Source organism: Cariama cristata, unplaced genomic scaffold (genome assembly GCF_000690535.1).
Source record: "Cariama cristata isolate BGI_N322 unplaced genomic scaffold, ASM69053v1 scaffold376, whole genome shotgun sequence".
NCBI lineage: Eukaryota > Metazoa > Chordata > Aves > Cariamiformes > Cariamidae > Cariama > Cariama cristata.
The window spans coordinates 66,427-90,733 of NW_009622468.1; the positions used below are offsets into that span (position 1 = coordinate 66,427).

General features: G+C 46.5%; 1 protein-coding gene across 1 annotated transcript in view; it reads right to left on the reverse strand.

The window, feature by feature from the left end:
• COL27A1 (collagen, type XXVII, alpha 1) overlaps positions 1 to 24,307 on the reverse strand; it is a gene marked incomplete at its 5' end in the record, with an annotated part of 152,405 nt that overhangs the window by 66,137 nt on the left and 61,961 nt on the right. The window contains 11 exons of the mRNA XM_009702324.1: positions 3,656 to 3,700; positions 5,164 to 5,217; positions 6,535 to 6,579; positions 8,505 to 8,558; positions 8,868 to 8,921; positions 10,998 to 11,051; positions 11,200 to 11,253; positions 11,983 to 12,036; positions 19,906 to 19,950; positions 20,353 to 20,406; positions 24,030 to 24,070. Of these exons, the coding sequence (XP_009700626.1) occupies positions 3,656 to 3,700; positions 5,164 to 5,217; positions 6,535 to 6,579; positions 8,505 to 8,558; positions 8,868 to 8,921; positions 10,998 to 11,051; positions 11,200 to 11,253; positions 11,983 to 12,036; positions 19,906 to 19,950; positions 20,353 to 20,406; positions 24,030 to 24,070 (554 nt within the window). The remainder of the gene's footprint in view (positions 1 to 3,655; positions 3,701 to 5,163; positions 5,218 to 6,534; positions 6,580 to 8,504; positions 8,559 to 8,867; positions 8,922 to 10,997; positions 11,052 to 11,199; positions 11,254 to 11,982; positions 12,037 to 19,905; positions 19,951 to 20,352; positions 20,407 to 24,029; positions 24,071 to 24,307) is intronic.

Consider the following 24,307-nt stretch of genomic DNA (forward strand, 5'->3'; position numbering starts at 1 on the left):
GTGTGTGTAATGATGCAGCGGTGGCTGCCCGGATAAAGGCCCACCGTATACAGGAAAGAATGTAAAACATTTATATTAGATGGGGAGTTCAGCATGTCGCTCATGATTCAGTCTGCTGTATTCCCCAGCCAAGGGCATGGTGGAAAAGGGATGGAGATTGTTAAAAACTTGCTGGGGGCTTGGGGGGAAGGAAAGGGGGGTGACTGGCGGGTTGCAATTCCTAACTCCTGTCTGGCTTTCCCCATTTATTGTCCAGCCCTGTCATAATTAAGCCCCCCCTCTTGGCTGCATCAACAGAGAGCAAGTCAGCAATGAAGCCTTGCATAAATCATAGCCCATTTGAGAGAAACAACCGAAAGGCGAGCCCAGCGTGAGCAGGGTCTCCCAGGGACGGGACCGCCAGTTGCTCCCAGCAGGAACCGATCACGGCCTTTCTGTTTTACTGGTTCGCTAGAACTCAAAACAAAACAAACCAGGGACAAAGGACGGGAGGGAGTAAATGTACAATCCTCCCATTCAGATGAAAGAAAGGGAAAGTAAAACAGTAAATATCACAGTTTAAGGGAGGACGCTCTGACCCGCAAAGAAAAGCCATGCGGTTTAACCCCCTGTGCACCGGGCTCAGCCGTACCCTGGGGCCGCGCTGGGTTCCCACTGCCCTCTGGGGAGCGAGGGAAGGAAAGGTGGAAACACGCTGACTAAATACCTTGTCCGATCAAAGAGGCTGCGTACGCTACAGTGCCCGCAAATCCCTGAATGAGAGGTCTGCAGCTCAGAAAGATGCTCTGGAGGGGAAGGTAAATGCATTGGGAAAGGTGCTGCTCTAAGACGTGGGAAACACCGCTGCAATTCCCTGCTCAGTTCTCGGCAACTCACTTGACCTTGGCCAAGTCAATCTGTAGCTCTGCATGTCAGATCCCACCTGCAAAACTGACATTACAGCACATCCCTCCTTTGTAAGAGCACCGCAAGGAAAATACATTAAGGAGATAACTGACAGTGCTGGTGTCCTTTGACAAATTATTTTAGAATAATATCTGATATTGGGACAACATGTTTTTTCCCTCGAAGGAAGAGATACCCCAAGGGGCTGTGGAGTGACTGCCCTTCCCAGGATGGTGCGAGGCGTTTGTGGCTGACCCTAACATCACCAGGCGAGTGAGCAGGGCTATGTACGGGAGGAGGGCCTCAGAAAGCTGTTCCTGCTATGACAGGACCTCCTCATTCCCATTAGGGATATGGGTCAACCATAGGCTGAAAACAGGTATTTTCAGTCTCTAGTGCAGAGCAGGGGGGAGTCCATGGGCTTGCGGCACCCTTCCCCTGCTTGCTATCCTGTCTGTTGCAGGGTGTTGCTTCTCTTGCAGGGCTGTCTGACCTTCAACATGGACATTTCGGTGACATCCTCCTGCTTGGCATTCCCAGCTCTGGAACAGGAAGGCTGGTGGCCTGGGTCAGAGGCTCCGTATTCTTCTTCACATTCTTCTGCCTCCATCTACTGGGATGGAAGGGTTAAATCACACATTTCCAGGGTGCAGGGGAGCCCAGCAGCTGGAGTCCTTCCAGTATATGAAGACAACAAGCATCTTATGAATGAACTTCCTGAGTCAGTGTCCTTGCGATGGAAAAACAAGGCATCAGGGACTGCCCTGTAGCTTAAAACCTCATTTTTCTAATGAGAGCTCAAGTGTCACTGGAAACCTTACAGAAACTCGCCTGTTTAGGCACACAGATGTCCCTAAGAAAAGGAAGAGAGCTCCAGTGAGATGGATGGTTGATCTTTTCTCATGCTGTTATGCCAGGGGTTTCCACTCAGAGGGAACCCACATGGAGGGCAGAGCAGCAAGTTTGGAAAAGTTTGACCACTCCTATTGTGCTCATGGAAGAGAAAATATCAAGGCTTCCACAAGAGAAAACAGGGGTGAGGTGAAGGTCTTTTAGCGCCCAGCGATCTGGGTAGCGCAACCTCTCAGAGCTCTGCAAAAAACCAATCCAGCCCCAACACCAAATGCGGAAGCTTAGGTGGAGGGAGGAATGAAAACCCAACACTCCAGCATTGTTCGGCAAAGGTGTGATGGGAAAGGAGGTTATTTCTTACTAATCTGGTGTGACGTTTTTGTTCGAATGACTTGACTGGTATGGAAATGGAAATTCTTTCTGGGTGATATTTCTAGACAGAGACTAATTGACTAAGAACAATACAGGCAGCTCTCATACCACTGTGCTGGTTTCAGTGTCAGCAGAGGCCAGCTGTGTTTTCTTTCTGGTGAACAGTGCCTACAGTTTTCATCCAAGGTCAGTGCTGAGGGACGGTAAAGAATAATAATCCTAATGATGCTTTGTCCTTCAAGGACAACGTCTTGTTAAGGATCTCAAAGCACTTCTAAATATTCATTTTTAACTGTAATGCAGCAGCATCCACAGGTGCCACCTGAGAACAGGAGGCATTGTGCTGTTCAGAGCCATTTCACATGTTCCACAGAAGGGGAAACTGAGGCACAGAGCACTGGAAGGCGCTCCCTGAGATCGTGCGGAATCTGATAAAGTTGAAACTAGAACTCAGACGTGTGGAACAACTTCGCTTCCTCAGTTGTTGCTCTTCATGGAGTAAATTATTAACCTTAATATAGAAATGGCTCTGATTTCCAAATGGAAATAACTATCCTTGATATATACTGAGACTCATCAGATTGCTGGTACTGAAAAGGATCCACCTTGGTTTTTTGGACTTGCTTGGTCAGAAAGCCGTGGAGGAAGCAATCCTCAGCTGTTGTACACAGGGGACAGAAGAGCCAGGGAGTTTGACAAGCTACACCAAACCAAACTTGTTGACCATCCAGCAGGGAAAGCGTTGGGAAGGACAACTGTGCTGAGAAGCAACACCCTCTTTGCCAGGGCCAGTGGCTGCAGCCAGCTTGGTGTGGTCACGTAGGAACGCCCAGAACATGTTGGAGGCTCTGTGGCTGCAGTTTCAGGGTTGATGGTGGACAACTTGCTTGGTTACAATCACAGAGACATGGGAACAATTGTTTCTTTTTCCTTGATGCCTGTGGTTCCCCTGAAGCCTCCAGGGATGATGTACGTCCCCTGCTACCCCAGCAGAACGTTCTCTCTTGCAGTACAACGAAATGCAGCTCAGTGCCTCTCTTCCCCAGGGTCTGGTTTCTTCAGCTGTTATCTCCTATGCCCTCAGAAAGTCCAGTGGGAGTCAAAGCAGCACAGCACCCAAAGCAGAGGATCCTACCCTTAAAACCTACATAGGCAAAGCCTGAACATTGCCCTTTTAGGGATAAGGGGGGTACACAGAATACACAATCCCTTTCCTGACCATGGTTTTGCCTCCTTGAGAAGCGGAACTGGCTGTGTGTGCTGTACTGCTGCCAGTACTGACAGCACATCCACCTCACCTGTGACTTTATCAGAGCACTCTGGCTATGGAAAATCTCCAGTTTAAAATGGACACCCTGGTCACTGTCAGTGGTGTTCATCAAGAGCTTCAGTCAGACTAAGAGCACCCCAGCTGGAGTACCAGGACTACGGACAGGTTTGAAGTGGCCAGAAGCCCCTGGCTACTGTCCTCTGCCTGCACTCTAGTTGTCTAGGAGATATTGTACATAGGAGATCATCAAACAGACAAGGGAAACAAAGAGTTTACCTGCTCACCAACTTTCCCTGGTCGGCCACCATTGCCGGGCTCACCCTGCAGGACAAGGAGAGACAAGGCACATGGGTTACTTGGTGCTCCCAGTCAGACCCTCAGTACAACACGATGCTTTGTACACCCAAGGTTTGGGCTGCTGTGTGTGAATCGTGGAAAATCCGCAAGAAATAACATCTCACAAAAACAACTGTGAATTGAAAGATATTCCAAAGCAAGAAACACAGCTGACACAAACACGGAGCAAACACTTACTGGTCTGGAGTGAAATGCCCCTAAAGCAGCTGGTCCTGCTGTGGTAAAGTAACCTTCACAAAAGCAAACTCAGACATTGAAACAAGCTGCCTACTTCCCCGTGGCATAGCCTAGTCCTGGTTGCTTTATCCCCACGTTTAATAAGGTACGGGCTCTCATCAGGGATGTTCCTGAAGTTGGGGTGTTTCTGACCCATAACATTTCAATCTGAAAGACTAAGTAAAATGGACGGATGAAGACAGAAGCACATCAGCAGCAGGAAGAGAGTAAGAAAGGACTCTGATTAACCAGCGGATTTGAGGAGCATCTAGGGAAAGCAAGAGTGCAGACATCATGGGGAGGTGTAGTTCCTGAATGACAGAGGAGAAGGGATTCAAGAAAATTCACCTGCTAGTGGAAGTGTCATAAGAATAAAAGACAACCCAAATATTCCCAGGCAATGCTGCACCCTGATTCTGCTCTTCCAAAATCTCAAACGTAGGCACGTTACTGTCACATGGAGCATCCACATGAAAACCACAGAAAGAACCTATGTGAGATAAGTCACAGTGCAGGATAAGAGAAATTCAGCGAATGAGAAAAATGAACGGTGAAGAGAAAAGCAGAAAGAGGAGGAGAATTTCAAACCTACCAGGGGTAAGGGCAGCCGTGGCAGCACTCGAGGGCCGGCGGAGTGCCACTGGACAGGCCATCCAGAGGCCAGACTCACCGCTAACCCGTATCGTCTCCGGGTGACGGCAACTGTATTTTCTCAGTAGGCAGATACTCCAGATGTGCTGCCAGACCACATTTTTGCTATTTACTGTTTGAAGAGGTTGTTTTTGTTGGGTTTTCTCTTTCCTTTTGAGTGTGGGTTTGTGGAGCGAACTGCCCTGGGATGGCTCCTGCTGCTAATTAGGCAGCAAAGATAGGAATGATGTGCATTGTTTTAGAACAAAAACATGGAGAAGCAATGGAAAATAAGAGGAGATGATGGCGGGGGGAGTTGGTTAATATCAAAAGAGGAACACACTTGTTTATAATAAAGCACATGGCTTAAAAAATGCACCATCGTTCTTTTTGCTGAAGAAACCAAGCAGAAGCTGAGAACCCCAAATTAAGAGAAAAACAGAAATCCTCAGTTCCCCTTGTCCTCTCTGGAATGAATACCCTAGGCTTGGAGCATGGTAAAGTTGAGAAAAGATATTTCCCACTTCCTCTCCTCCCTTCCACCCACTGCTTCCCTCATCATGAACAAACCCTTTCCTCACCTTTGGACCATCGGGACCAGGTCTTCCCGGAAATCCTTTCCGGCCAGATCGACCCTGAAATACAGGGAAAAAACCAATAAACATAAAAAGCTTGCAGCTGCCCTTGGTCACAGCAGCATCTCTGTGATCCTATATGGTGCAGCTTACAAGCAATGCTCCCTGTGAATTCAGGGTGCTAAAGATGTAGGAGCCCTTAGCGAGGCCAAGGTAACACAAGAGGAAAGCACTGTGTCTTGAGCGACACCAGGTTTGATCCATGGGGAACATGCCTAGACAGCTACTCCAAGGTTCAGCCCATTTCTGACCCTCCAGCTCGATTACTTTAACTTCACATTAGAAACATAATGCATGGACTATAATCAACCAAGCCAAGGGCTTTGTTGCTGCCCTTTAGTTTATTACGTGTCGCATTCAGCTGGATTTATTCTACTTCCAGCAGTTTTCTTGTAGCAATGCCAGCAAGGACACCAGCAATCTGAGCGTTCAAAGATGGTACTTTCCTAGTGTTGTTCTCATGGGCTCCATCCCTGGCATCCAGAGAGGATTTGGGAGTAGGACTGTCCCTGCAGTGAGGGAAGCCAGGCTGACGTTCACAGCTCCAAAAAGCAGAAATAAACCTGCAGACTAAAAGGTTCATGTTGAGTCTTTCCTTTGGCTAGAAGAACACTTATGGTGCTGTCCTAGGCACTGGAGAAACTGGATTTATGATGTTGCTCCAGAAAGGAATAAGAGTGTCTACCAGAACAGTGGAGGAAATGCAAGATAAAACATTTCTTTTCTGATCCCCCTAGAAGCTCCAGCACTGTTACCAATTTTCAAGATATTTTACTATCCTGCAATAACAATTATGAACATAACCATTACAAAATCCGGAGCCAGCAAGCTCACAGATATGATAATACTCTTTTTGCTTCTTCTGTGTTTCTGTGATACATTACTGTGTTCAGAGTGATGTAGAGGTCAAAAAGGACTCTCTCTCACTGTCTGGTCTTTTTTCTTGCTTTTCCCTCTACTCATTGAAAAATACTATAAATCAAGGAAGAAACATTAGGGCTGGTGACAGAGATGGTTTCCAGTCAATGTGCTTTATCTTGAGGATAAAGTATTTAAACATTAGAGGGTTTTTCAAGGTCTGAGACTTTAAGCAAGTTATAAAATTAGAGTCCCACTCAACACTCTGTGCAAGACATTTCCTTGACTTTCAGGCACCCTGGATCGAGCAGTTGGACCAAGCCCTGGACAAGACAATACTTCTGAGAAGGGCAGACCACTCCCCAAGCCAGGAGGTTTGAAGCTTTATGTTAATTTAACTACAATTCCATTGCAAGGTCAACAGAACTAGTGGTAGCTGAGTAAACGAGTGAAACCTACCTCTGGACCAGGGACTCCTGGTGGTCCTAAGGGTCCTTCATCTCCCTGGGGTGAAAAGAAATTAAAATACAAGGCAAAGTAGTGACAAAACTCGGACTCGCCATGCAGCAAGAACAAAAGGTTTGCAGTATGAGCAGCAGCCTGTGTACTCAGCTGTCACATTTTAACAACTGAGTCCTCCTGAATCTTAGAGCAGGCAGCTCGGCATCTTTAAGGTTTCTCATCTCCCTTCCCCATCTCAGGAAGAAAAAAAAAATAATCTAAAGTCAAGTCTTGCCAGTAAAGGCTATCCAAAATTTGACCAAAGTCAACACCAGCTGATTGGGCCTATCATGGGCTGGATTTGGTCCACAGGGTACCCTGGACGTGCTCACATGACTCTGCTTCATTTGATTTGGCAGGGATATGAATGCTGTAGAGCTCTATACTCTTTTTCTTTCTTTCTTTCTTTCTTTTTTTTTTTCCCCCCACAAAGAGGGCGTTGCAAAATTTCCCACAGAACCATTTGGCAACCGTATATAAGTTTCCCTTTTGCTTTCAAATGGGTCGACACATGCTGCAGGATGGAGTTATCTGAAAATCTCACACAGCAATTGGACTCGGTCCTCTCCCCTGGCTCTACACCAATTTCTAATGTGATAGGATCAGATCTACAGTTTCTAGGAGACCTTCAATTAAGCTTCGCAAAAATTATCTCAAGTGTCTAAACCCAACTGCCAAGAGAGAAATTAAAAGCGCCCTTGGCAGCCACAGTTCTGGCTGTTCTCATTTAGGTGGTCAGCCGTGGTAATGAAGTGGCACGAGCTGGCGGGCTGAAGATGGGACTGGAAATCAGGAGCCCAGCTCAATGGGGTCAGACAAGCCACCCACAATATGCCACATTTCTAAAGAAGATGTAATCCACAGCCTTGGGTAACAACAGCGGTAGAGGCACAGTGGTGCGGTCTGGTGCACATTCAAAGTCCTTGAGCACAGCTTATGTCGAACTCCATGTCCATGTCTTCGGGCTTACTTTTACACTCACTAACCAGAGTAAATTGAAGGCAGCTCGGTCATGCCTGCCTGAACCTGGAATGCAGGGCTTCGATTCCCTTTGTAAATTGCCTAGACTATTTTTTCTCCTATTTCAGTGCAAATAAATGAGCTAATTTGCATTAATCCCATTTAGAGAGCAAGCAAAAAGTTCCCAGAAGAAGTTAAGAATTATTAGTGCTATTCGAACGAGCTCCTGCCCGTGTGTACACTAAGTATTAGTTGCACAGTGTCTCATGACTCTGGACAAACAGTTTACACGGGTCTAAATGAGAAAAACTACAGTGAAGTCCCTGGAGTTACAACAGGATGAACAGAGGGCACTGAGGCCTTCTCTGCTGCTGCTGCTATAAAGCATTCACAGCTCCAGGACAATTAAATCAATGACATTTGTCCCTTCTTAGTGACTGCGAGTGGAATAAAGCTTCAAGTGTTCACCTGAAGTGATGTGAAAGCTGCAAGCTCTGAGATGCTGGGACAAATGAATTTTGCAGAACACCAATTTCAATTTATGTACTCTTTTTACAAAAGGATATTGCTCAGTGGAGTCTGCAGGTCTCAGAGTTGAAAGAAAACACACTTAAAAGGAGCAGAAAGCAAAAGCCAGGTCACGACATGCCTGTGCAAGGGGATGTGCGGGGAAAAGGGCATTAACACCCATTCTGGGTGTGTGTGGGGGGTACATACTGTAAAAGAAAAGCCAATGCAGAGTTTAGGGTCAGCAGATGCCAGCGGTGACTGGAAGCAAAGATCACAGGACTGCAACTTTGGGGAAATTCCCCTTCTGTGGGTCTCTGATCACTGAATATAAGCATCTGCTTCCAGATTCAGAGGGACCGGAGGATTCCAAGTTGCAGGCACCATTTCAGCATGCATTAATCTTCAAAATTCAACATTATTCTTTGAAGCCAATCTGGTTTTGGTCTGAGGACACTCACCTCTTGTCCAGGCAGTCCTCTTGGCCCAGGTAAACCTCGTGCTCCTGGCTTTCCCTGAGAAGGAGCCAAAGGAAAAGATACTCAGAAAATAGAAACATAAGCTCAGAAGAGCAATTAAAATGAGAAAGTCTCTTTCACAGCCACGGGACAACATCCAATGTCAATTTTGCTACAGAAAAAAAATTGAAAAAAAAAGAAAATCGTGCACTTGGAGGGACCTCAAGCCAAACAGACCAAGCTGAAACACTGGCCAGGACAATCTTTAGGATTCTCCAGGGCTTTCTCTCTGCCCCGCTTCCCCCTACTTTGCTGTCCCTGGCTGCTTCCCACCCCACATAGGGCTTCAATCTCGGCTCCACTCACCTTCAGGCCTTCAGGACCATTTTCTCCTGGAGGACCAATATCACCTGGGAAGCCCTGAAGAAAATGAGAAATAGTCAGGGTGCATAGGTGGACTTTTGCAGTCAAGTTCAGAGGACAGCCGCTGTGAGAGTTTTAATTAAAGGCTAAGGGCCGAGACATTTGTTACGTGCTGGCAGTGTCCGTGTGTGGGTCACCACGCAGCTTCCGGAGCGAATGAAACCAGACAATGGGAGTAGCACTATTGGTTTGATTCAAGAGCAGCCTTTCCCAGCAGTTCCCTTTAGGTCCATCCTCTTAGAAGATTTATTGCTGTGAGGGCCTCCCTGTCATCACACAGCTAAAAATGGCAATTTGGGTTTTAATTAATCTTTATGAGTCAGCGTATCATCTCACTGCTCCGAGAAACGAACTGCACGCCTCAGCGACAAAGGGAAGCAGGCGAGGAATTAGGAAAGGTGCTGACATGCTCATTAGCTGCTGCCTTCAGCCAGGCAGCGACTCCTTTCCACCCACCAGCCCTTTGCCGAGGAAACAAAGGAATCTGTGGTTATTTCCAATAGCAACAGAGAGGAACGATTGCTAAGTGGCAGCACTCAACCAAGAACCCTTCCAGACCCAGCAAAATACCAGAACACTGATGAAGGGAAAACAGATCATCAGTTGTGCTGGAAGTGGCTCTTTAGCATCTTACAGATGTTGTCTGGTTGTTTATGAAGGAATAAAATGACAATGTGCTGGGGAGAGCTGATCCTGCATTTAAGGCATCACTGTGACAATTTTTTTTCAGTAAGGGCAGTAAGTCTTTTTCTACTTGAAATGGTATTTTTTTGGGGCGGCGGGGGAAACTGAAAAAACCCCCCATGATATCTATGGCAAAAAGTGGAAGGAAAAACCATGAGATGCAAAATGGGTCGTGAACTCATCTTGATCCTCCGTATCTCATCTCCACTCGTGTACTATCATATCCTAGCAGATAAGTGAAGTCCTAGGCTGAAAAGAGGAGGGTAGGTGGAAAGTGAGATGCAAGATTCAAGAAATGGTGCTCTGCCCTGCAAAAGCAGTTGAAGAACAAAAAGGGCCAGAGAACAATATGGTGAGTAGAAAGACCAGTGTCCACAGAGACTGGTCGGTGTCTGGGAGGCAGTCTGGGGCTCTATTCCAGTGCATCACTGGCTTTTCTCACATCTTTTGGAAGCTCCCTTTACTTTTCTAGGATTGAGATTGATTGATTCCCTCTGCAAAATGACAGGATGTTCTGCTTTGCAGTCAGTGTTTGCCAAGGTGTTTAAAAGAGGAAGAAGAAAAAAAAAAAAAAGATGGGAAGAGGTGATAGGTTGCGACATGCCGTTTGCCATGCTAGAGACAGCCTTTGGGGACTGACCTTTCTGAACAAGGGCAGAACAAGCTGTTTCATATAGGACTTGCATGGGAAGATCGGGAAGAAAAAGGCTTGGAACGGTAGCTGGAGATCAGGAAATCTGAGCGCAGGGTGATCAAAGAGTACAAGATGGACAGTTTGCCCCATCTCCCAGTTTGAACAAATGTGGACCTCACTTCATTAAATAGCAGTAAATCCTACAGCACAGCAAATCTCTTTCTGTCTTGGTCTTTCTGGAGCCCTGGTGTGCCATTGCCCTACAGCAACCCATCTGCCCGTTGTCAGCAAAGGCTCTGACCCCAGAACACATCAGTTTGGGGTTGGTAAATGTATCAGAGCCCAGGTGTCATGGGGAGCAGTAGCGGTGGCAGCCGCCCCCTCCCTCCGTGGGGCTGAGTGCCCACGTGGGAGGCAGTGCTTGGCTCTTGGTTTCCATATGAATTAGCAACAGCTACATGCATATGCCTCCTAATCAAAACCCTATGTGGGCCTGTCTGTACACAGCTCAAGAGCTAAAAAAACTCCAGGGGGGAAAGGAGATCGGCATCTCTAACAGTCTCTCAAATGCCATATGGGTGTTTATCAGCGAGCTGATTCTCAGTGGGGCTGCAAGTTGCAGACATTGAATAACTACTGCTGCACAGGCGAGACGAGATGGGAGAGAGAAGTTATCGTGTGGGTTTGCTGAAGAAAGGATGCTGCAGAAGTTATGAAAGAAAGGAATGATGTGAGAAGGAGGTGGTGGGACATACCTCAGGGCCAGGTGGTCCTGGAAACCCCACTGGACCTTTGTCGCCGATTTTTCCCTGTAGAAATCAGAAAAACATGGAGAAAAGTGAGCTGGCTCTTGGCTTTCCTGTTTAGAATAGCTCACCCCTGCCAAGCTGTCTTTCCAGCTGGGCACTGACCCTTCAGAAAGGGAGATAAGGAAGAGGAGGATGCTTGGTTACTTACCAGGGGGCCTGCTTTTCCTCGTGCCCCAGGGACCCCAGGCAAACCCTGGCTGCCCTGAGAGAAAGAGACACATTTTTTCAGAGAACACAATGAAGAATCAAAAAAACCCACACCACTTCCCCAGGCTCCAGCTCCTCTACATTGGAGAGAGGAGCACTTTCTAAGGGCTGAACTCAGCCCTGCAAGGAGCTGGGACAGTTACACTAATGTCATTGAGATGTTTCTGCTAAAGTCAGGGCTGAATTTAGCCCCAAAGAACACATGAGCTGTTGCAGTTAGTTGTGGCTCAGAGCCACGTAGGCCCCAGGGCAGAGCTAAATACAACATTAGCCAGCTGAAGTCAGTATCATATCGTAGTCACAGGGGAGAAGTCATTTGCTCAGAAGTTTTGTAGGGCGTTAAGTGCTTCACTGGGTCAGGGTTTAAGTTGCTGCACTGAGCAGACAAAACCTCTGAGTCTGCAGCCACTGGACCACACACATTCACAGCCATCCCCATCAGCTCCATCCTAGCGCTTCCAATTTCTGCATGAAGATATGGCCCCTTTTATAGAAAGCCCCCAGTAGAACTGCTTTTATTATGAGTAACAACAGAATCCATATATTGACACGAACTTTAGAAAGGCGCAGCATACCCCAAATGAGTACTCTCTGAGCAGGGGAACCTGACAGCAGGACGCAGCTAGTTGCAGCTCCTCGTGGCTTAAGATGAGCTGAGAAAGCTGGTGGCCACACATACTACTATGTAAGGGAAAAAAAAGATGGAGAAAAGAAAAACAATTACCTTGTCTCCTTGGAAGCCGATATCTCCTGGAACACCTGCTCTCCCCTGATCACCCTGGATACACATCACCAGAGAGTTAAAATAGGCAACAGCAATAGCCAAAACGTCCAGGTAGATGCTAGATGGTGCATTGTACAGCAAAAGTCTCATCACTAGCTCCGTTCAAAACTGAACTGCTGACAAACTGGAGATCATATTAAGTGTAACGACAATCCTGAACAAAGTATGTATTTCCCAACATCAATTCTAAAGTGAGAAATGAAACTGCAGGAGAGAGAAAAATATGAATTCCCAAGTATTGTGTTTCTATAGAAGCTGCAAGAAGAGAGACTACGTTCCTCTGGCTAACAGCAACCGTGAAGGTGGTGAAGTGTTAAAATTCAGCTGAAGGGAAGAGCTAGTTTAGTTTTCAATGAATGGATCTTTTCTCTCATAAGGCTCTATAGAAAAGAAAACAATACTCAGGGTTTCTGTGAGCGTATCCTAGTGCTGGCATCAAAGATCAAACCTCTTCCATAAGAAAACAAGAGTAAATTCTAGTAAAGCTTTAGTACCATCTCACTGCCAATATCTAGGCTGAGATTCCCCCGGAGGGGTAGGCTGGTGTTCATTGGGATGGGGATCCCCTCTTTGAGCACACCATCATTGACAATATTTCCTAACCAAGCTATTTTTCTTTCCCCTTTTTGGGCCATCGTAACAGATTCTGACTCCCTGGGTACGAAGTAAGTATCCTTGAAGGTTTTCTTAGGAGCGGTGGGCTATCTCGCATTGCCTCTTAGCCCTGCTGTCAGCAGGCTGTTGGACCAGATGACCTCCCGACGTCCCTTTCAACCTCATTTATTTAGTGATTTACTTAAACAAAGGATGAGTCAATGACGGGGCAGAGAAAGGAAAATTCTACTTGGGAAGCCAAAGGAGGAGTGACTATAAAAATGAGGAGTGACTATAAAAACTTGGTACAATGACAAGACCCAACAGAAATAACTCTTAGAGGAACTCTGTCCCATGCACAGCGCAAGCCTCTAAACTTGGCTTCCTAGTAAGGGAACAAGCCATACACGAGCAGAGAGCTATATGTTTAAACACAGTCCACATGGAAAACATATGGACTCCTGCGACAGAGCCAAAGCCTACAAAGACATGACAGAGGAAGTCTACTTCTACTCAAACAAAAACCACCCACTTGTTATCAGGGAGTTGAAATAATTCTAACTGCTTCAGTAACATGCAGGGGATAATGAAATTGTGGACGGTTAAGGCTTGAGTTGGGAAAGACTTTTTGGAGACAACTTTTTCAGAAGAAAAATAATTAAGAACTATGCAGATTCAGTGATGGAAACATTTCATGGATTCATGCTAAATTTCCTTAAATGTTTTGGTAAATGTTCCCAGAACATTTCTCTGAACCATCTTCAAAACAAATCTGTTATACAGCAAAATTGAAATGTTGCTCTTAAAAAAAGTTAAATTAATTTTACTCATTTGGTTTTTAACCTAAAATATTTTTGAGTCAAATAACCAACATGTTGCATGTTGCTTCATCTCAACCATTTTCCATCTAGCTTTTTTTTTTTTTTTTTGGCAATGTAAGCAAATGGAAACAATCAGCTATTTACACAGCTTCAGTTCAGATGAACCCCAAGTATTAGATAAAATAGAGATGGCAAAAAACCTACTGTATGACCCAGCTCATTTCCAGCCATTGTCAGATTTCTCTCATCTTCTCTGAATTTTCTACTTATTTTATCTAGTCCAAGGCTTAAAACACTGAAATCTACTTTAATTCTGGCTCCTGCCAGAAGATATCAGGAAAATAATTTTTCTTGAAAGTGAGAGGTTTGCTCTGGAAACTCCTTGTCTTTATCACCTATGCTGAAGGTCAGAAAAAAGGATATTTTTTTATTAAGCAGTTTTCTACATGGACAGTAAAAATGGCCATTGAAATACTGTTTTGGAAGAAATACTTGGACATTAAGAAATGACTACTATAAGAAAAGAGTTTCCTGAGCATAGCAAAAGGCAGGAACAAACCTTTATCACTGACCTTTAAGCAAAGTGGGATAGCAACCGCACAACAGAGAAAACAGTTTTCAAGCAACTCTGAGAAACGGGCATTAGCGAGGGTAAGAAGGACGCAGGAAAGACAAAACACATCTCTTATCTTTAGCTGGGCTCCTCGCAAGCTGTTCATGTGCTATTGCGGTAGCACAGCAAAATGTCGTGGCAGGAACGATCCATCTGCAATGGCCATTAACAGCTTAAACCAAAACTGCAGACTAGGGCATCCCCTTTCACCTGCCTCGAGCACAGTAAATCTGAAACTGTGACTCAGGGCGTGTGTCCTTAATGTGAGGGGAAAAAATAGGGAGAAAAGAGGTTCAGGCATGTTTACTGTTAAAAAAAGCGATGCCGAGATGACAAAAAGGGGCCGCGAGGACTTTGCTCATGGGGAGGAGAAGGAACGTACAATCTGAAATTACAAACAGGTTCTGCCCATGGGATATTGCCTACGTTTCATGTTTCACCTATAAAAAGAAATTTTGCTTCAGAGACCCTGAGGCCGTTTGTAACACCACACCGCACAGAAAGAGGGCTACGAGGGAAGTGGCAGATTAGCAAGTGCGAAGCTGTTTGCTGTCTGTAGGTTGCTGTGCAAAAACCTCATTTTGCTCTCAACTGGACATCTCTTTTCCTAAGGTTTTTTGCTTAGCAATACAAGGGGAGCTAACACTGCAAGACTACTAGAGATGTTTTACTGAGCCGTGTCCTTCACAAGTTACAGATGTCCTGATTCATAAAACTCCTTTATGTGAACAAGTAGCCAGGATTTCCTCCACTTCCTCCACCTTTCCTCTGTACTCATCACATCACATGGTCGTCTCAAGACCACTCTTTATACAGTAATTCCACTTCTCCCTGTAAGAGCAGATGCAACCCTCTCAGCCCCAGCTCCTTGCCTCCATGAAAACACAGAAATAGAAACAGAAGGATGACCCATTTTGTGGGAAAACTGAAGCTGCAAAAAATATCATTAAATTCTGTGGTACTAAGGTTTTATGGGGGATGCAGAAGGGGTGGCTAGCCTTGGTGTGCTCCGTACTTGCCTGTCTAGCTGCTAGATAAAGATGTGATTTCTGCAGGAGAAGTGGGATGTTGTCCCTTACTCCACGCCTGGCCTCCACCGTGTGATGCACGCATTTGGGATTAACAAGCCGCACCTTGTAGAATATTGAACCAGGCAACATTGTAAACAAAGTCCAAAAAATAGTGAAAAACACCCTCTCATGGAAGGGGAAAACCTTCTCAGTGTTGAGGTAGGTTCCTCCTCCTGTCATGGCAAAACATTTCTGAGAGATGCAGCATTGCAGTGAGACCCTTCTTCGAGGTGGACGGAGGCGGCAGCCTCAGTTACGTGCCTGCTGCCCACACGCACCATCCAGCCACCCTGTCATCACACTTAGGTTTTACTGGCGTCTGATCTGACTGCTGTTGAACAAAGGGAGTTTTCCTCAGCTACAAAAAGACAAATCTGTACAAGGCCACATGCTTGGATACGACCAAGACGGTTGGGTTTAACAGGAGTTTGCAAACATTTAATTAAATCTTCAACAACACATCCTCAGAACGGCACTATGAGCTGCAGGCTGGAGCTGACGGGGCAGGCCAGGTGTGAGCGGTTATGGGTTGTGCTCCAGGTACCCCATGACATCGGCACCTCCCGCCGTTCCCGCAGCCCTGTGGGGTCCCAGGGCAGTAACGTGGGGCATAGCACGGACGGCTCCACCTGGGTGTGCAGAAGAGGCCAAGTTCTGTGGAACTACGATGGGAGGAAAAAGGCCATGTCTTGCTAGGGAGGACGTGGGACACTTGAAATCCCTGTTCCCCCTCCAAGCCTGGCTAGTCCATGAGTGGCAGCAGATGGAAGGTGTGAGGCCCCCAAGGCTGCTCTCATCCGTTGTGAATTACTAATTACGAAAGGTTACTGATTACTGTCAGCATGGAGCAGTGAGGTTTGCCGCTCTCCACCTCTGCTGACCCAGCACTTCAGATGCTGCCAAACGCCTAGGGCTTTTAATTTTTTTTTTCTTTTTTAAATATGAAGTTTAACTCTATATTTACCAGCCTTCTGAAAACCAGAGTGGAGGAGAAGAGGGGAGAGCCAGTACATTTATATCCCTCCCCTTTGGTCATGTAATGGGAGACTGCTGCACTTCTGCAATAATCCCTCACATCCCTCTGGGAAAAGCCTTCATTTCTAAATGGGTTTATGAGAAACCGCTTTCCAGAGAATCCACCTGACATCTTCATACAAGATTCAGCCTTTGGTAGGCTGGGACTCTCTGGTGTAACATTTTGATTTGCTTCTGGAATGGGCATGTCTAGTAAGGCTGACAGCTACTGTGGGCTGAGCCTGGGCATTGCCTGTGCTTGCTAGTACCTCGATTCATTAATCTTGCACATTCAACACTCTTAGCATATGGCTTAGGTCTTTCAGAGGTGGACCAGCCATTTGAGGCGCCCACTCACAGTCCCAGGAAAGATGCTCGGACAGTTGGCAGATGGCAGCTCAACCCCTATGGAAAATCATGCGTCTTCAACTGATTTCTGAACTCTGTTCACAGGCTGGGGTGTAAACAGGACTCCCGGACTGTAACACAGCTTTCTGCTCCATGGGCTGTGCATCGGCACAGGATGGTGCCAGCCCTTCCTTCTCCTGCAGCCCTCCTGGTGAACGCACTGCAGGAAAGCAGCACCAGCTTGGAAGTCTGAAATAATTTGCTCTTCAAAGGGAACTCAGGGACCTCATATGCTCATAGAGCGGTGCAGTGGCTTGAGTGTGCTTGAGCCACAGCAATGTGCAAAGAAAAGGTTGCTGCATGGTGGCTGGACTGTCGTCCCCAATTAGTCAGCTAAGTTCACCCTTGTAATTGCATCTTCGACAGCCGGCAGAGAGGGGAACTCTGTTACTTGGGAGGTGACCAAGCTATGAATAAGGATCTCTGCAGAGGCAGATTGCATACAACCGTGGTCTGGAAACGTTTCAAGAATGGCAAGAGGCAAACTTTCAAACCGACATAGAGAATAAATGCAAGACTCAAGGAGGCTGTTTATGTTTCTGGTCAGAGCAGTAAGACAGTTTTGTCTGAAGAAGATGATGGAGGGTTATAAGGAAGTCAAAATCTAATGGACAAAAAAAGAATAGTAGGCAGCCAGAGAAAGCCTTTAAATAAGATGTTACAGCCTAAAAAATAGCAATAGCAGCAGAAACTATCATTGACATGACTGGTGAGAGATTACAGAAGGGAACCTCCAACACAAGTCAATCCCTCTGCTCTAAGCAGGGTCCTTCCTGTGACCCAAGCCCAACCAGGCACTAAGTGAGCACAGAGATCCTGCCTCTACTTTCCTATATGTGGGATTTCCTTAAGTCAGATATTTCTAAGACCAGCTTCAATTAATAAGCATGTGGCAAAAACACACGGGGCAAAGAAAGATTCATGATGCAGCTTCTTAATGAGGGCTGAGATAGGAAACATTTTCATTGAAACAAGGCAGGCAGGAAGATGAAAGATGATCCTGGCAAGGAGAGGGTTCCAAGAGGCCAGGGTGTGCTTCCCACCTCCAGCAACCTCCTCCTTGGTCACTTCTGCAACTCAGAAGCCCTCGCATAACATGAAGGGCATAAAAGTCCCTTCCTTCTACCACATGCGCATTTAGACCTCAAGCTCTTTGAAGGCAGAGTTTTTTCCTTGCTACAAACTGAGCAAAAGCAGCAAGACCAGGTATCATTTAAATTTCTTAGCAGTATCAAAACATAAACAATTAAAACACAAAGGTAAACAAGCTGTAAGAAGGCATGAGTGTTTTTGCTCATGATGCCCAAATCAGAGTGAGAGAAAATGAAAAGGCTTAAAGGTGCCATTCACTAAAGAAATGTGGGAGTGAGTAAATGAATGCAACAGCCTTTTCATCAGTTGGAGAAGGGATGTATTTTAAACGGGGCCAACTAGCTGAACAGCAAGACCAACAAATCAGAAAACCCAATAACTGAAAAAACCACAAAGCTATTTCAGGCCAAATGCTCCCCCAAATGTCAGGAGAGCTGATGAACTTTGTCTATATTCATGCAAACAAGTGCAGCAAACTCGGATGCTTTGGCTAAAAACTGCAATGCCAGAGCTGCATGCCTTCTCCTGAGCAGATGAGACCTGTGGCCATTAATGCCTAAGTAGGTCTGATTTTCCTTTACCTTGTATTTCCCAGCCCTTTGGCTGTTGGGCTGCTGGAAACGATACGCACAAGCTGTTTGGAAGCTCTCTCTGACTCTAAAATCATGGTCTGATCTGAGTGTTTGATAGCACCCAGGATATCCAAACTAAAGTCAACTCATTAGGGACAGAGGAGGCTTGAGTAGGAGCGATGATTTGTCAGTCTTGGGTTAGGAAAGGGCTGTAAGGAGAGCCAGAAGGGAAGTCTGTCCTGTCCAAGGAAAATGCAACAGGAAAGGTAGCTAGGGAGGGAAAGAACAGGTTTCCTGCACCTCAGGGAACAGGTTGCAAGACTGAGCATGGGATTTTTGGGGGAGGATGGATAATTCTGCACTTGGGAGTATTGTAAGGCTAACTCTAGGGAGAGCTGCAAACCATTTGGTTACTGTGATAGCAGTGGCTGGAGAAATACTGGGGATAAACAGAGCCATCTGTGTAAAGTGATGGAGAATAATGCCCAGGAAGGTTAATTTTGCTAAACAATTATTCAAATGTTGGTGATTCTTAAGATATTCAACCATTTATTCCAAGGACAGACGGACGAGTCTGTGGGCTCTAGGAACTGGTGTTGAGCAAGAAACCAGCTACAATGTCTTAAGCTTGTCCTAAAGAAAAAGTCCTTCTCTTGCCCTGTCCTTCCTCTCTACAAAAGTGAAAAGGTGGTACAGGGGAGAAATGGAAACTACAGACACAGGAGCCCTGGCAAAGAGTTGCTAGAATATAAGGAGAGTGGAATCAACTGGCTTGACACTACTTCCCCCATGTGCAGTTTTAGGTTGCTAAATGATTCTCTAAAAGCAAACATGTGACAAGAGAATAAAACATCAGGCAGGAGGAGAATACACTTAATGCTCATTTTCCACTGCCCTCCTGAGCAATCAGAGCCAACAATAAATGATTGCACCTCCCACTCTTTCAGACTAAATAAATCCTACAGTTGAGTATCTGTAGGAGGATGGTTCTCATGACAGTGAGACATTTACACACAGAGCTTCATGCTGATTTAGCTCAAGCTGCGTGGTTTTGTGCCAGCAGCACTAAATCATTGCAATCAATGCCCCTCTCCTTTCTTTCTTTTTCTAAAGTGATTTATATCAGTTTGGCATAAGGCAATTTCCTCTCGGCAGGAAGCTGAAGCAAGGTGAGCCTCTCTGAACAGGAGCAGAGGTACCTAACACAGAACAGTTTTTCCTGGAGATCCAGCTGGTTTGCTCGATCCAGTGAGGTGTGCTGCTTTGTCACATCATGTGTTTCCCCCAAACGCATTAATGGAAACCCACTGTCAGCGTTGTTAGGTCCTCATCCTCCTCCCCATCCCATCATGTAACCAATATAAAAACATAAAAGCCCGGTGAAACACCAGATAATCTTACAGTGACTGTCATCATCAGTGGGAGACAGAAGCTGCAAAGAGGATCTGAGTATAACTGATCTATACTAGAACTCCACAGAAAAGGGGATGGGGCAGATATCATAAAAGAAGGAAAAATCAAAACTGGAGTGTCAAGAAAGGAGGGAGGGTGGGAGGATGGGGGCAAAGAGACAGCCAAAGTGGAACCAGTACCATGGTGCTGAACAAGAAAGAGAAACTAGAAAGGGGATTTCACATGCAAAATTAAAACACAGTGCAAAAAGGGAGTATTCAGATCACCTTATCACCTTTCAGTCCATGTTCTCCAGGGTTTCCCATCAGCCCCTGAAAAAAATAACGTCCAGAGTTAGACTGAGCTACCGTGAAGACTTGCTAGGTCTATGACACTGATGTCCTAGATGAGGTTGGTGGCTCAGACCCACAGTGTTGGCCTGGCACAGCCCCAAGGCCAAACGCCAGGCTGCTCCCAAAGTGTGCTCCATCACGCATTCTTTAAACAGTCTTTGAGGGCTGGAGGCGTGCAGGGAAAATGCCCCTGGGGTTCTCCATTGACTTACACCTACGGCAGAGCACCAGTGGGAAGTCCTGTGCCTGGGTCAATGGACAAGCGTTACTGCTGCCCAGCCTTTCTCTCAGGACAGCCACCATTACCCAAGGGAGGAACAGAACAATCTTCAGCCCTGCCGTGGAGGGACAAGAGCTCACACAGCTCAGTAATTCTCTCACCTTTAAACCTTTTGGTCCTGGATAGCCTATCGGTCCAACAGAGCCCATGTCACCCTAGTAAGAGAAAGAAAATTACCCAAGTCATTAGGTGCAAACCCAACAGAGACAGCTGTATGTGGTGTGAAATTCCTCTCCTATCTGGTCTCTCAGCATCCCTGAGGAACTGCACCACTGACTTCAGCAGAAGCAGCATCCTGGTACGAATCAAGAGACTTTTAATGTGTAGACAGCCTCTAAAAGAAGCACAGGGCGTTGGCCTCGCAGGCATGTGAAGGAAGAAGAGCAACTCCTATTTGCATCCTGCTCTCGCCACAAAGAAGAGAACCCAAAGTACCTTGACACTAACCACCGGAGATGCGAGCTGGCCCCCATGGTCAGCTCACCCAGCCCCATCGTGCTGCTGCTCCTGTGTATGGCCACGGCAACCAGGCAGTGTGTGCTGGATGCCTGCAGAATGTGGGAGCATCCTGCTCCTCCGCCACAGGAGATGTGGTGTCTGGGAGTGTGGTCAGACTCCAAAACTAGGAGCTTGGGGTCCCGGATCCACTTAAAAATAGATAAGGAATTCAGGCTAGTAAATTAATGTCAAAAAAATGGAAGATTAATTAAGAAACCACCTTGAAGTCTGCAACTGTGGTAGGATCCAAGAAATTTTTTTTTGTACGTTCTTCCTAACTTTTGAATGGATTAATTTCCCTCTTCCACTATTTGAAAAATTAAAATATTGAGCTGGTTTAAGACAATCTCAGAGTGTATTTATTCTCGGTGAAGTTACTCGTGTTCTCAGAAAGAATGTACCATAGTACTCCTGAGTTCTCCTGAGGGAATCCGAGGGTGTGTTAAAAAGGAGACAGACCCAAACAGCAAAAAAGGCAACAGTCAAGAAATTTGGGTCACTACCCGGCTCTGATATCTAAAACTGATATGGGGAGGAGAGAGGAGAAACAGGAGGTAAGGACAGAGGTGTCCTACCAGCGTGGCCATTCTGCTGCAGCGAGCAGTCAGCATGGCATCGTGTATTGGGGCTTGTACCAGGAACGGCAGCACAGGAGGATGCTGGAGCTCACGGTTGCCGTGTGTACCTGCGTGTGCACGTACAAAAGAAAGCCTTCAGTGGCCGGCATGTAAACAAGCTCTGACTGCTTTCTGCCCATGAAGAGAGTCGGTGATACGGTGCACCAGCCTTGCCTGCAATGTGTAAATAAACAGGGAAGGCTCTGCTGAAGGAGCGCTTCTCTGGTCGGCAGTCTCGGGCCCACAGCCATGTCGGGAGTGCTGGGCTGCAGCCGCCTGAACAGATGCCCTTTTCATACCTCCCAGCATAAAGGCTTCTTGTAGAAACCTGTTTACTTAAAGCTTTGCCCACATGGTTAATTAGGAGAGCAAGAGGCTTTAGTTACATCTAATTCTGCTCTTCAGCCTCTCTTAAACAGCGAACCCAAACACCTGCAGGGTGCGTGGAGGCGACCAGTCCCCCGGCCGGTCCCCCGGGGATGGCTGCAGTTGGGAAGGAAGGAAGGGACTGAAGGGGCCAGCCCGGAGCAAACACCCAGCCGCCTTCTCCATGCCCTGCAGCGTGAGCCCCATGCTCAGACCCCAGGGAAGGAGGCTGGTGCTCTCCCACAGAGAGGAGAAGGCAGGGTGGATGTGCTCCCTTCTCCCCAGGAAGGTGGAGGAGGTCACTCTTAGATCAATCCCACTAGAGATGATTCAGCATCCTGAATTCAGGAGTCGCATATTGCCCTGGGACACAAGATCTGACTCGGTTTGACCTGAATCTCAGTTTGAAATTTTTATCTGCTCAGAGTGGTACCAACAGACTAACTAGGAAAGACAGCAGCCGACTGCTACTGCCACAGCAAGGGATTTCTGACAAAAACAGCATTGCAAAGGACTGACTTTCTGTCTTAAAAGTAAAGCTAGGAAGAAGCTCACAACAGGAACGATGATTTCTTCCATCTGGATGGGAAAGACGACGAAATATTTAAAGTTTAAGACAGACCAGGCTTAGCAGCAAAAGGAGAACTGCTGGTTTTGCCCTTTTTCAGCAAAAACATTAGAACTTGGGGTGTCAGCAGAGACCGACACAAGGGATCAAGGCTCCAGCTATCTGGTGATGGAGCTGAATGCTGGTCTAGTACATGCAATGCTAGATCTTGGAGCCCGTCAGGGAAAAAAAAAACAGTTTAGTTGTACCTCACATAGAATTTGGTGCCATTTGGGTAGCTGCAGCCAACATCACGATCACAAAGGCAGGTGAGAAACCACACACTGCCTGTCCTCATTTCAGATCAGCTCCAGGCAAAACCTGCCCTTCTGACCCCTGCGATCTATCCCAAGCAGGTAACAGCATGGCCCTGGCTGGGCCAGCCAGGAGGGGAGGACAGGCAGCCTCCTGTCGCCGTCATCTCTGGAAGGATCACATTTACTGTGTCTGACCTTTCACGTTCTAACAAACAAATATCTGTGAGATAACAGCAGCCAGGATAAGATAAATGTTTCCAAAAGCTAGGAAAATTACAACCCAATTTGGACAATACTTTCAATCATATTCTTTTAAATTAGCAATCACAATAGCAAATCACACAGCAAATCAAATAGCAAATCACAGCCCTTTGCCAGGAGCACCTCCTTTCTGCTGCTACGGCTAAAGTAGCTGCTTTCATCTCCACTAACAAGTGGAAACACAGACCTAATTCCCAGTGCCACAAAAAACTTTCGGAAGCCTTAATCCACCTGCGCCTCAATCCTCCCTCTGCAAGATGGGTGCACTTGTTCCACCACGTTCTCTGTGTTTCCCCCACGGAGCTTAAGATTTCTGGGTTTAGTGCTCTATGTTTGTGCAATGTCTAGGGCAATCGAGGCGTTGATCTCAGCTGACATATACACCTTTATAATTTAAGCTATGGAAAGGCAAAAGGGGAAGGTTTTTAACCACTCATTGCAAGTCAAATTTTCAGGGATTATCATAGCGAGGAGGAATCGTTGTGAAAGAATGCTGTAGTACTAACAGAACCTACCGCTCTTTGTGCAAGGAAGGAAATGACTTGAAACAAGTACTGAGACCTAAAAATAAACCCTAATATGTTCAGCTGGGCATTCACTAACCCACAGCACAGCTGCCAGAGGATGAGTTGCCACCCAACCTTACAGCCATTTATCTCCTACTGAGGAAGAGTGTAACGAAGCATGGAATTTGGCTGTGTACATAATTACCTGGATTAGCGATGCGATGGTGAGAGCACAAAAATTCCTGTATACCCAGAGGACAGACGGTTCCTGCCCATGGTCTCTCCAGTGAGCAAGAACTGTGTGTCCTTAGGTTACTGCTTACAGGGGCTTGCTTTTTAAAAGACGACAGATCCTGCTGTGGAATGAATATTGCATCTTTGAAGAAATACCCTTATCAAACGTTACCAAAAGGGCACGTTATCCAGGAATAAGGGCACTAACAGTAAACTTTTCATTTGTTTCCTTTGGCTTAGAAAGGGCTTGCCCTCCTCCACCTCCCAGTCCACCACGCAACCTCCTCTCTCCCCAGACCTCACGCCTCCCCCATACAAACAGTCATCCTGTTCACTGCCCTGCCACAGGAAGAAGAAGATCTGTGTCTAGGTACAGGGGCTGAAAGGGTTAAAGCCCCGAGAAGCCAGATCTCCATTTGTTTTTGTACTTACAATGAGTCCAAGGACTCCAGGAGGACCTGGGGCTCCCAATTCTCCCTAAAAGGAAAGGCAAACCGACGTGGTTACGGACACTTTGTAGACAAACAGAGGCTGAAAGGCAGCTCAGTGTTTCAAGAGCTTGAAGGAAGGGAAAAGACCATCCCTCCCCCTTCCGTCTCCCCCCAGCCCCTTTCCCAGCCAAAGTGATCGAGAGCTTCCATCTTAGCGAGCGCGCTTGCGAGCACATCCTCTCCAGACACAGGGCTGCTTGTTGTTCGGCGGTTATTTGC